At 39.3% G+C, this 15000-nt stretch overlaps 1 protein-coding gene across 2 annotated transcripts in view; it reads left to right on the plus strand.

Moving 5' to 3' along the window:
• Positions 1 to 15000, plus strand: part of gramd2ab (GRAM domain containing 2Ab) — a 39269-nt gene that overhangs the window by 21758 nt on the left and 2511 nt on the right. The window contains exons 3-11 of one of the 2 annotated variants that reach the window (XM_079858966.1): positions 3804 to 3861; positions 4455 to 4527; positions 4671 to 4774; positions 6607 to 6705; positions 8133 to 8204; positions 8624 to 8686; positions 9381 to 9540; positions 14076 to 14126; positions 14557 to 14650. In XM_079858966.1, the coding sequence (XP_079715092.1) occupies positions 3804 to 3861; positions 4455 to 4527; positions 4671 to 4774; positions 6607 to 6705; positions 8133 to 8204; positions 8624 to 8686; positions 9381 to 9540; positions 14076 to 14126; positions 14557 to 14650 (774 nt within the window). The remainder of the gene's footprint in view (positions 1 to 3803; positions 3862 to 4454; positions 4528 to 4670; positions 4775 to 6606; positions 6706 to 8132; positions 8205 to 8623; positions 8687 to 9380; positions 9541 to 14075; positions 14127 to 14556; positions 14651 to 15000) is intronic. The other variant, XM_079858967.1, reaches the window with a different exon arrangement.

The raw sequence follows: 15000 nt of genomic DNA on the forward strand, positions 1-15000 counted from the left end.
GCTTCTGTAAGAACCAATGAGGTTCATTCTCGTGTTACGCATCACGTTTGAGCTTCTTCAAGAACCAATGAGGTTCATTCTCGTGTTACGCATCACGTTTGAGCTTCTGTAAGAACCAATGAGGTTCATTCTCGTGTTACGCATCACGTTTGAGCTTCTGTAAGAACCAATGAGGTTCATTCTCGTGTTACGCATCACGTTTGAGCTTCTGTAAGAACCAATGAGGTTCATTCTCGTGTTACGCATCACGTTTGAGCTTCTGTAAGAACCAATGAGGTTCATTCTCGTGTTACGCATCACGTTTGAGCTTCTTCAAGAACCAATGAGGTTCATTCTCGTGTTACGCATCACGTTTGAGCTTCTGTAAGAACCAATGAGGTTCATTCTCGTGTTACGCATCACGTTTGAGCTTCTGTAAGAACCAATGAGGTTCATTCTCGTGTTACGCATCACGTTTGAGCTTCTGTAAGAACCAATGAGGTTCATTCTCGTGTTACGCATCACGTTTGAGCTTCTGTAAGAACCAATGAGGTTCATTCTCGTGTTACGCATCACGTTTGAGCTTCTTCAAGAACCAATGAGGTTCATTCTCGTGTTACGCATCACGTTTGAGCTTCTGTAAGAACCAATGAGGTTCATTCTCGTGTTACGCATCACGTTTGAGCTTCTTCAAGAACCAATGAGGTTCATTCTCGTGTTACGCATCACGTTTGAGCTTCTTCAAGAACCAATGAGGTTCATTCTCGTGTTACGCATCACGTTTGAGCTTCTTCAAGAACCAATGAGGTTCATTCTCGTGTTACGCATCACGTTTGAGCTTCTTCAAGAACCAATGAGGATCATTCTCGTGTTACGCATCACGTTTGAGCTTCTTCAAGAACCAATGAGATTCATTCTCGTGTTACGCATCACGTTTGAGCTTCTTCAAGAACCAATGAGGTTCATTCTCGTGTTACGCAGCACGTTTGAGCTTCTTCAAGAACCAATGAGGTTCATTCTCGTGTTACGCAACACGTTTGAGCTTCTTCAAGAACCAATGAGGTTCATTCTCGTGTTACGCATCACGTTTGAGCTTCTTCAAGAACCAATGAGGATCATTCTCGTGTTACGCATCACGTTTGAGCTTCTTCAAGAACCAATGAGGTTCATTCTCGTGTTACGCATCACGTTTGAGCTTCTTCAAGAACCAATGAGGTTCATTCTCGTGTTACGCATCACGTTTGAGCTTCTTCAAGAACCAATGAGATTCATTCTCGTGTTACGCATCACGTTTGAGCTTCTTCAAGAACCAATGAGGTTCATTCTCGTGTTACGCATCACGTTTGAGCTTCTTCAAGAACCAATGAGGTTCATTCTCGTGTTACGCATCACGTTTGAGCTTCTTCCAGAACCAATGAGGTTCATTCTCGTGTTACGCATCACGTTTGAGCTTCTTCAAGAACCAATGAGGTTCATTCTCGTGTTACGCATCACGTTTGAACTTCATCAAGAACCAATGAGGTTCATTCTCGTGTTACGCATCACGTTTGAGCTTCTGTAAGAACCAATGAGGTTCATTCTCGTGTTACGCATCACGTTTGAGCTTCAGCAAGAACCAATGAGGTTCATTCTCATTCTCAGAGTGAATGACTGAATTTGTTTTACGCTTATAGAGGAACTGTGAGTTGTGTGTATTTATGCAATTTCTGTCATCAATGCAACAAACCAGAACAGTATGTAATATATGTTGAAACGCTGACCACAGCAAACAGAAGCCCTTTTGCTCAGATGTGTTTGTGTAAACATTGACGAGAGCAGACTTTTCTCCTCTGATGGTTTCGCTTAACCATTTTTGAAAGGTTTCTTCTTCTTTTCAGAAAAAAACATTTCATAAGGGATTTATAAATAACAAAAAAAGTTCTGAGAACGTTCCCTGTTAGCTGTGATTACTCCATTCGAAGGATAATGATCGTGTTTGACGGTTGAAATGTGCTGTTTACTTGCTGAAATGATGGAATTGCCTTCATCTGAGCCGCTTCAGGAAGGAAACGTGAGGAAACTTCTGTGAAGTCATCGGCCACCAGAAGTTATAAACAATGATTGATTGTTTCTGAGAGGAAGTTCAGGGAATTAGGTGAAGGAGCCAGGCAAATGAGACGGGAAGACCTCCAGTTATATTGAAATATTGCAGTCAAAAACATTGTGTTTTTGTGTCCAGCATTTTTCTGTAAGAAATTAATGAGAAATCACCATCGATTCACCAATTGTTTCCTCTAGACCAGGGTTTTCAATATTTTAGATGCCATGATCCACTAAAATGTGACCCTGAACCACAAAACCAGTCACATGTCGCACAGGTATATTTGTGGCAATAGCCAACAATACATTGTATGGGTCAAAATTTATGCTAAAAATCATTAGGATATTAAGTAACGATCATGTTCCATGAAGATATTTGTTAAATTTCCTACCGTAAATATATAAAACATTTATTTTCTGAGTAGATGTAGCAAAATCACGAACATAAATGGACAATTTTACAACGATTTTCTCAATGTTTCGATTTTTTTTTGCACCCTCAGATTCCAGATTTTCAAATAGTTGCATCTCGGCCAAATATTGTCCAATGGAAAGCTTATTTATTCAGCTTTCATATGATGTATAAATCTCAATCTAAAAAAATGTACCCATGTGACTGGTTTTGTGGTCCAGGGTCACATGATCATCGTTGTGTGAGGGACCACGTCCTAATATTCAAAAGCCTGGTTTCGTGGATGTGTGTTTGTTTAAGTTGGAAGACATTGAGGTTTTGACCTGGTAAATAAATATGAAAATGCACTTTGTACATTTGCACGTATTTGCCTGCGGCCGGAGCCGGAGTGATGCTTTTGGGGTTCATGTCTGTTTGTATGATCATTTATCTACACACATTTTGCATGATATTTGGATCTCGACAGAGACATTATGTGAGGAGAAATGCACATCTGTGTTATTTTTGTGAATATGTTTGACCATGTGTTTGATTTCACTGAACTGGAACACTTTTGCATTGCAGGAATATTCATAAAGAGAATATTTGCATCTATGTGTTTAACACAAATATTTTACTGATATAGATTAAATTGTGTTTTCCAGCAAATTTTCCAGTTTAAATATTTTTATTCAAATTCATTTTTGCTTCTTTTGTTTTCGCTTGGTTAGTTTTTGTTGTAAAGTTGTTGTTTTTTCTGCCATTTTTTTAACTGCCATTAAAATTGTTTTAAATGTGTGTGTGTTTATATAATATTTTATATAATAATTAAATATGAAATATAATATAAATATTTTATATAAATTTAAATTATATATATTATATAATTGTTCTATATTAATTGAATACCCAAATGTGTGTGTTTTATATAATAATTGAATATTAAATATAATATATTTTATATCATTTTAAATGATATATTATATAATTAATATATACTATTTTTATATATTAATTGAATATAAAATGTATATTTTTATATTTTTGATTATATAAAATATTTTAATTCATTTATTTATTAATTGGATGTAAAATATTATATAAATATGTTAAACAATTTCCATTTGTAATGTATGCAATATATATATGTGTGTGTGTGTGTGTGTGTGTGTGTGTGTGTGTGTGTGTGTGTGTGTGTGTGTGTGTGTGTGTGTGTGTGTGTGTGTATCTACATTAGTAGTAGTAGTATTATGAACTTAAAAAAAATTATTCATTTTCTGAATAAATAATTTCCCTCTAAAATATTTACTACTTAACAGCATTAGTAATAATTGCACTTTATTTGTGTTTTCAGGCTCCAGCTGATTGACGATCTGTCTTATGAAGATGTAAAGAAATGCTACAGGGGTTCAGTAAGTATGTTTCACGTCTAAATCAGATAATATCCAGCAGATGAACAATAACTTGTTGCCTAAATCTTTGTGTAACGTATGATTCAAAGTTACTGATTTAAAAACTTAAAAGCACACCTGAAATGCATTGGATGAAAGTATCTTTAGATCTTGCTTTAATAGTTTCTCAGTTGTGTTTATCAGTCATCCATGATGCAAGATTGTGGTTAAACATTACAAAGCCTTGTTCCTTATGGGCCTCTCACCAGTTCAGTCCCAGTTTTAATGAAGTCAAAACCCATCGGGCGCTGGGCGAACACAAAGCCTTCGGTGGTTTTTATCAGGTGCAACTGAATCAAGAAGTTTCCAGCGTGGGAGTTTCCCACACGTACAACACTAAACGCTTCCTGTCATGTGAGAATATCCGTCAGTTTAGTGTTGCACGGCCTCTAGAGAAGGTTTCTCAACTGAGAGTGTTCATTTAACCTATTTCACAACAAATAAAGTTCAGGATTTTCAGCGTCTTTGGCATGAAGATGCCGCTGTGTTATGCATGAAAGGAGAGGAAGATTAAACCAATGCTAAAGTCTCCATCGGCATGTTTCTCTTCACAGACCGTCAGCAAATACAACTCTCAGTACCACAAACTGTTCTCCACCGTCCCGAAGGAGGAGATCCTGATGAAGGGTAACGTATCGGATTCGTGATGCTGTGTCTTCCATCAATATCTAGATGTGTAAACCACTGCTATGCTGGTTTCATTGGGATTCAGCTTCAGATTTGGACTAAATATGTGTTGTATTTCACACAAAATGTCCTGTTTTCTCCAGTGTATTCCTGCGCTCTTCTGCGGGACATTCTGCTGCAAGGACGCCTTTATATTTCCCGAAACTGGCTGTGTTTCTACGCAAACCTTTTCGGCAAAGACATTAAGGTTTGTAGCGAATACAGTTCTTTAACGTCCAAAATAATGCGAGATTTGTCAGCGATCAAATCTGCTTCAGTGTTGGTACTGTTAGCTAAAACTATTACAAAATCATTTTTAGACATTTAAAAATAAAGCTGAAATGATATTTATATAGATGAAAAACTTTCAATTCTAAAACTGAAATAAAAATTAATTAAAGCTAAATAAGTATTGCACGTAACAAAATGACTTAAATTAAAACTATTAAAATTTAAACTAAAACTAAAATTAAAATATATACAAATAAAAGTTCATTTTAAAATTAGGGCTGTCAAGCGATTGCGATTTTTTTTTTTTTTTTTAATTACATGCAATTTAATCGCACATTAAATTTGGCTGAGAAATTACCACCAAAAGGTCATTTAAAGTCATTATTGTGTTAAATGAGAAAAGCGTCAAATAGACATTACTAAAGTAGCTTTAGAAAAAAAAAAACATATTTATTTCACATAAACATTTAGGCTTCTATGGCCATAAAGGTGTGTAAATGATTATAACCTTTAAAGATTTATTTATTAAAATGGAAAAATGAAAAAAAAATTCGTTTAAAACTAAAACTGCCAGTAGGTGGCGGTAAATGTCTAAATGAGTGAGTCATTGAATCATTCACTCATTCAAACAGCTGATTCATTCTGGAATGAAGTAAATGGCTCTTATGAACGAGTCATTAAATCATTGTTTCACCCGATTGATTCGCTCAACATGCGGATTCAGAAACGGATTCAGCGGTTCTGCTCTGGCTTTATAGGGAATATTTTTGTTCACAAAAGCAGATAATTTTGTGTCTAAAACATAACACAATATTAACTTTTTAAAGTGTAAATGTAATGTATGTATAAAATCTGTATCACATTTGCATTTGTGCTATTCAGGACAAAAATAGCACTTGTGTGATATTGCTCAACTATATCATGATATAAATATGAGACAAAAACTCACACAGCCTATTTTTATCTCTTTTCCATGATATATTACAGAAATAGTTAACAGTCATTGATATTTTCTGTTGTGCGTTATAATGTTTTAATGCCTAATTATACTTTTAGCATGTAAACAAACTAAATCTATGAATATCTGCCATCATATTAAACTTCTGGGGATTTTAAGAGGTGATTTCCATCTGGAAATGAATAAAATCTTTCCAATAAAAAAAAAAAGTCTAGGGGAAATCAGGAAAGTCATGCTTTTAGTAAAACTCTTATCCAGTCGGTTTCGTCTGATCGTCTGCATCAGGTGTTTGAAAACTCATTCAGAATGAACTTTTTTTTTTTTCCTAATTTATTTAAATTTATTTAAATAAATTCTGTTCAATTATTATTACCCCTGTCTTTTTTTTCATGCATATTTGTTAGAATGTGTTTTATTTGTTTGCATTAAAAAAAAAGTGTAATTACAAATCATCATCTGCTAAAATACCAAATTAAAAGATTCAAACACAAAATGAAAGAAACTATAATATATCTCAGCGATTCTAGAACAACTGAATATTGACCTGGTTTAAACCCGCCGCTGTGTTGACTCCACTGATGTTCAGTTCAGGTTTGGCTAAATTTGGATGAGTTTTTTCCCATTTTTATCTTCCGTTCTGTTTGTTTTGTCTTTGTTTTGTTTGTTAGCGCTGATAGAATGATAGAGTACAAAGATCCAGGATCTTCAACTCTGATACAGTTCTTTAGATCATTTAGCAGATGCTTTTATCCAAAGTGAAAGTCCTCATAAAGCACATGTGATGTTTTTATCAGAGAGTGATAGTCGATATGATTATTCTGATCATGTGGCTGTTGTGTTTGGTGGTGTAGGTCGCCATCCCAGTGGTGTCTGTGCGACTGGTGAAGAAACACAAGACCGCAGGACTGGTTCCCAACGGTCTCGCCATCACTACCGACACCAGCCAGAAGGTGAAGAACGCAAGCGGTTCACACACACACACACACACACACACACACACAACCTGCAGGTTCACCAGCGTCATCAAACACTGATGATGCAAAACACAGTTCAGAACGATCACTGGATGCAGAGTCCATCGTGACGGCAGATTTCATACTGTATTTGCCAAGAACAAAAACAAAAACAAATCACAATTCAGATCCCGTTGATATCTTAATTGATGTCTCCTAGACAGCTTTGACATAATTATATATATATATAATTATATATCTGCCAATGGGGTATAAAAATCATTTGAATTTAGATACATTTTCTTGTTTTCCATTTGAATTAAGATTATTTTTCTGACCCCATTGGCACATAATTTTGCTTGTTTTAAGCAAAAACTCACTTAATTTTGATATTTTTTTCAGAACTTATGTCATTTTACTTCTCTAGTAAATGCTTCTTGATTTAAGATTTTTTTCACATTTGGTCTGTAAACAAGACAAAAAACTGAGTGAGAAAAGCATTTTTTGCGGTGATACAGGGCTTGACATTAACTTTTTATTTTTTATATCTAATATTTGTAATATTATCTCATAGTTTGGCAGCAGGTTTATTAGGCTGCTGTCACTTTAAGACCTGATGCACGTATCCATTATACTGTTACACGTGTGTTTTCTTTCTCGACTGTTTACGTTCACTTAAAACATAACTGACTGTTTACATCAATACTCGCCAAGACTGGCATTTTGACATTATTTTGTGTGTTTGACTGTTTAAGTGCAATAAGCAGTGAAAAGAACTAAATGTAGTCCTGAGAGGCGGCTTTATGTGCCAAAATATTCATCCGGATATATATATATATATATAGTATCTTACATATAATAAACGCACACATATATATACTTATATACATTATTTAATTAAAATCATCAAACATCTGAGAAAACTTATTTAAAGTCCCCCTGTAGTCAGTAATTGTATCTTAAAGCTCATCTTTGATCACTAGAATGACATATTTAAACGTTTTTTCCGTGAAAAAATTCTTCATGTCTTAAAATATCTTGAATGTAACTCGACACCCTTGCCTCATTTAGTATGCGCGGTTCTATGAATATGCAAATGAGCCCCGCCTCCACTCACTCACTCAGCTCAGAGATCCACTGGTTGACGATCACACGTTGATCTGATTGGTTACAAGGTAGTTTGTGACGTCAGAAACACCAGCGATTTCAAAGTGTGTTTTTGAGACTGTCTTTGGTTCACTGCAGTTTTAAGGAGGAAATACTCTCTTGAATTTAAACATGGTTTGTCTTAAAGCAGATTAAAAACACCACATAGACACATAAACAACATTAAAAGCTGGATTTACACCACAGGGGGACTTTAAATTAGTTTAGTTGCTTAAGAGACTTTATTCAATTGTAACAAGTTTCTTTCTCTTTGTCAGTATGTGTTTGTGTCTCTGCTGTCGCGGGACAGTGTGTATGACGTGCTCAGGAGGATCTGCACACACCTGCAGGTGACACACACATTATCAGGCTTTCGTTGCATTCATGTTGCTTGCAATATTGTATTATAATAACTAGGGCTGTGAAACGATTAATCGCATCCAAAATAACAGATTGAGTTTACATAATATATGTGTGTGTGTAATTATTTTGTATATATAAATACACACACACACATGCATGTTATATATTAAAGAAAAATGTGTTATTTATGTATAAAATATTTATATTTATATATAAATATATACATGCATATGTGTGTGTATTTATATATACAAAATAATTATACACAGCACACACACACACATGTATTATGTAAACACAATCTGTTATTTTGGATGTGATGAATCGTTTCACAGCCCTGATAATAACTCCGCCTGTGAGTGTGTGTGACGGAGAGCAGAAGGTGATGTGTGTGTTTGATCCTCAGGTGAACGGGAAGAAGAGCTTGAGCCTGAAGCAGTTTCTGGAGGAGCCGGGATCTCTGTCCACGGTAAGAGGAACACTCGTGCTGGCCGGTGGGACAAACATTTATATCACCGTATTTTTCTAAATTATACCAGTTTCACGGTGTATGACGGTGTGTGTGTTTTTTTCACGCATGAGTGTTAAACACATATTCTACTGATTGAGAGAGGAAATCCTGCAGTAGATTGACTTAGAATGCCCTATATTACTGTCATGAGTGGATATTGTAGATCCACTGTTAAAGGGTTAGTTCACCCAGACATGTAAACTCTGTCAGTAATTACTCTCCCTCATGTTGTTCAACCCCGTAAGACTTTCATTCATCTTCGGAACACATATTAAGATATTTTTGATTAAATCTGAGAGCTGTCTCACTCCTCCATAGGCTTCTCTGTTATTGAAACTTGCTGGCCCAGAAAGTTAGTAAAGACATCGTTAATAGTCCAAGTGACTCCAGTGGCTCAAGCTTAAGTTTATCAAGTGACGAGAATACTTTTTGTGCACAAAACAACAAAAATAACGACTTTATTCAACTCTTCATGTTCTTCTGTGTGTCTCTGAGTGAGTTCACGAGTGTAACAGCGCAGCGCTTCTGGGTTGTACGTCAGAACGGAGGCTCACGATTGGCCGACGCTGGTCATGTGTGTGATGCTGGCCAATAGTGAGCCTCCGTTCTGAGACGCCGCAGCATTTGTAACTTCTGTCTCACTGATGTTCAGGATGAGTTCCCGGTGAGCGCGGACTTCACGCCGGTGTTGACGTGGCGGAGGAAAGCGTCGGCTCCCTCAGTGTCTTCATCTCTGCCGGACCTGCTGGGAAACTCCACCAGCAGCCTGAGCGCAGCAGACACACCGTACATCACTGAGACGCCGCTGCAGGGTAACACACACACACACACACACACACCGTACATCACTGAGACGCCGCTGCAGGGTAACACACACACACACACACACACACCGTACATCACTGAGACGCCACTGCAGGGTAACACACACACACACACACACACACCGTACATCACTGAGACGCCGCTGCAGGGTAACACACACACACACACACACACACACACCGTACATCACTGAGACGCCGCTGCAGGGTAACACACACACACACACACACACACACACACACCGTACATCACTGAGACGCCACTGCAGGGTAACACACACACACACACACACACACACACCGTACATCACTGAGACGCCACTGCAGGGTAACACACACACACACACACACACACCGTACATCACTGAGACGCCGCTGCAGGGTAACACACACACACACACACACACACCGTACATCACTGAGACGCCACTGCAGGGTAACACACACACACACACACACACACACACCGTACATCACTGAGACGCCGCTGCAGGGTAACACACACACACACACACACACACACCGTACATCACTGAGACGCCGCTGCAGGGTAACACACACACACACACACACACACACCGTACATCACTGAGACGCCGCTGCAGGGTAACACACACACACACACACACACCGTACATCACTGAGACGCCACTGCAGGGTAACACACACACACACACCGTACATCACTGAGACGCCACTGCAGGGTAACACACACACACACACACACCGTACATCACTGAGACGCCACTGCAGGGTAACACACACACACACACACACCGTACATCACTGAGACGCCAATGCAGGGTAACACACACACACACACACACACACCGTACATCACTGAGACGCCGCTGCAGGGTAACACACACACACACACACACACACACACACCGTACATCACTGAGACGCCACTGCAGGGTAACACACACACACACACACACACACACACACCGTACATCACTGAGACGCCGCTGCAGGGTAACACACACACACACACCGTACATCACTGAGACGCCACTGCAGGGTAACACACACACACACACACACACACACACACCGTACATCACTGAGACGCCGCTGCAGGGTAACACACACACACACACACACACACACACACCGTACATCACTGAGACGCCGCTGCAGGGTAACACACACACACACACACACACACACACACACCGTACATCACTGAGACGCCACTGCAGGGTAACACACACACACACACACACCGTACATCACTGAGACGCCACTGCAGGGTAACACACACACACACACACACCGTACATCACTGAGACGCCACTGCAGGGTAACACACACACACACACACACACCGTACATCACTGAGACGCCACTGCAGGGTAACACACACACACACACACACACACACACACACACACCGTACATCACTGAGACGCCACTGCAGGGTAACACACACACACACACACACACACACACACACACCGTACATCACTGAGACGCCGCTGCAGGGTAACACACACACACACACACACACACACACACACACCGTACATCACTGAGACGCCACTGCAGGGTAACACACACACACACACACACCGTACATCACTGAGACGCCACTGCAGGGTAACACACACACACACACACACACACACACCGTACATCACTGAGACGCCACTGCAGGGTAACACACACACACACACACACACACACACACACACCGTACATCACTGAGACGCCACTGCAGGGTAACACACACACACACACACACACACACACACACACCGTACATCACTGAGACGCCACTGCAGGGTAACACACACACACACACACACCGTACATCACTGAGACGCCACTGCAGGGTAACACACACACACACACACACACACACACACACACCGTACATCACTGAGACGCCACTGCAGGGTAACACACACACACACACACACCGTACATCACTGAGACGCCACTGCAGGGTAACACACACACACACACCGTACATCACTGAGACGCCACTGCAGGGTAACACACACACACACACACACCGTACATCACTGAGACGCCACTGCAGGGTAACACACACACACACACACACACACACACACACACCGTACATCACTGAGACGCCGCTGCAGGGTAACACACACACACACACACACACACACACACCGTACATCACTGAGACGCCGCTGCAGGGTAACACACACACACACACACACACCGTACATCACTGAGACGCCGCTGCAGGGTAACACACACACACACACACCGTACATCACTGAGACGCCACTGCAGGGTAACACACACACACACACACACACCGTACATCACTGAGACCCCGCTGCAGGGTAACACACACACACACACACACACACACACACACACACACACCGTACATCACTGAGACGCCACTGCAGGGTAACACACACACACACCGTACATCACTGAGACGCCGCTGCAGGGTAACACACACACACACACACACACACACCGTACATCACTGAGACGCCACTGCAGGGTAACACACACACACACACACACACACACACCGTACATCACTGAGACGCCGCTGCAGGGTAACACACACACACACACACACACGCCGTACATCACTGAGACGCCACTGCAGGGTAACACACACACACACACACACACACACCGTACATCACTGAGACGCCACTGCAGGGTAACACACACACACCGTACATCACTGAGACGCCGCTGCAGGGTAACACACACACACACACACACACACACACACACCGTACATCACTGAGACGCCACTGCAGGGTAACACACACACACACACCGTACATCACTGAGACGCCACTGCAGGGTAACACACACGTTACACACACACCGTACATCACTGAGACGCCACTGCAGGGTAACACACACACACACACACACACACACACACACACCGTACATCACTGAGACGCCACTGCGGGGTAACACACACACACACCGTACATCACTGAGACGCCGCTGCAGGGTAACACACACACACACACACCGTACATCACTGAGACGCCACTGCAGGGTAACACACACACACACACACACACACACCGTACATCACTGAGACGCCGCTGCAGGGTAACACACACACACACACACCGTACATCACTGAGACGCCGCTGCAGGGGGTAACACACACACACACACACACCGTACATCACTGAGACGCCGCTGCAGGGTAACACACACACACACACACACACACCGTACATCACTGAGACGCCGCTGCAGGGTAAAACACACGTATCATACACACACACACACATGTACATCACTGAGACGCCGCTGCAGGGTAACACACACACACACACACACACACACACACACACACCGTACATCACTGAGACGCCGCTGCAGGGTAAAACACACGTATCATACACACACACACACATGTACATCACTGAGACGCCGCTGCAGGGTAAAACACACGTATCATACACACACACACACATGTACATCACTGTACATCACAATATTTTTGTTTGGAATTTAGGAGAAATGTTGTCAGTAGTTTATAGAATAAAACAAAAATGTTAAAGCACATATCTATGAATAGTAAAACCAAAGAAACTGATAATTTTGCAGTGGTCTCTTAATTTTTTTCAGAGCTGTATATAATGTATATTAGCATAAATTAGTGTATAATTAATAATTTAAATAGTTAATCAAAATTATTTTATATATAAATGATAAATAATGAATTTGAAATAAATAGTTATAAAATATATATATTTATAATTCTATATATATATTCTACATTATATAAATTACTAATTTATTTTATTTCATAATTTTTTTATATACTGTATATCAGTATTAATAAATTGTTATATATAAATTATATAAAATATGAAATTAAAGAGTTTGAAATAAACTTTTAAATTATGTATTATTTTATGATATACATGATCTAATATGTAATAAATACAAGTATATATAACAAATACATAAAATAAATAATTTAAAATAATAATTTATTAATATTTTTTTCATAAATAGTAATATATTTATTATATAAATGCTTATGATATATGCATTCTATATGGTTCTTTTATTCATATACAGTATTATATATCTATATATTTTATTAAATTATATTTATCACACACACCGTGATTATATATATATAATTTAAGAATTAAAACTGACTAAATAAGTATAAATAATTATATATAAGTACATCTTGTGTTGATTACTCGTATGTTTGACTCTCGATGATCAGGTTACTCATAATGGAAAAGCACTTGATCCTCTTAAACTGTAACGCAAACACATCATTCAGAAACTGTTGAAATAAGCAAATGTGTGTGTGTGTGTGTGACTCTGCGTCCTGCAGTCCAGAGCTCTTCTCTGTCATGAACTATTGTTCCTGTTCTTCACGTCTTTGTCCAAATATTTGTGTGGTATTGCGGCTCGTATTCGGCTCGTGAAGGGCCGGCCTCTGGGTGAGAGGTCAAAGGTGACGCGAGACTGTTGACACACTGGTGTTTAGGATAATGTTTCTGACTGGAGGCTTTTATCTTCAGATGTCGTGACGAGTTATGAAAATATCCACACGTTGTTTGATTATGAGGAAGGTGCGTTGAATTTTACATGCTCAGTTTGACATTTGCATTCATTATTCAATGATTCATTACTTCTGTGAGCTCATTGTTTCTGCATTAAATTATATCATTGTTTAAATTAATAAATAACTGTGATTTTATACATTTCTGAAATGCATAACTTAGACAGTTTCCTCTGATCACTGTAAATTATAATGTGGACTCATGCATTTTCTGTAAAGCTGCTTTGAAACGATTGTGAAAAGCATTATACAAATAAATGTGAATTGAATAGAATTGAATAGAATTGAACTACGACACCAGGAGTTAAAAACTGTCTCCAACAATGGGGACGTTTTTGTGTTGCACGACGATGTATTTGAAGTAAACGAGTGTGTGTTCTGCATGAAACTCATGAAGAAACAGAATTAAACAGAATTAAATGTTTGTTTTTTCTCTTCAGAACGACGTCTCGAGTCCGAGAAGATTCTCCTGACTGAACCGGCCTCAGAACTGGGTCACATGGAGTATCACCTGCTCAAGTTCTTCATTCTGCTGTCAGTCTCACACACACACACACACACACACACACACACACACTGATTAAAGGGATTATGTATAAACTGTAATAGTTTGAGATAAACACTTGACCTCAACTGGACAGAAATTCATCTACTTGTGTGGTGTTTTGTCTCCACCTGCTGCTCATTTGAGTTACTCAGAGTTTATTTATATTTTTTATGTTTAAGTATTTTAAAAATATTTGGTATTTCCATGCAAAATCACCTTATTATGTGCCCTGATGTAATGTAGTCACATGACCTCTTAGTGAAGTGCTGGATGAGTGTAACCGATAATTAATGATACTTATTATTATTATTTTTATTATAAATAATAATGTATAATT

The sequence above is a fragment of the Squalius cephalus genome, assembly GCF_949319135.1.
Source record: "Squalius cephalus genome assembly, chromosome: 23".
NCBI classification, from domain to species: Eukaryota; Metazoa; Chordata; class Actinopteri; order Cypriniformes; family Leuciscidae; genus Squalius; species Squalius cephalus.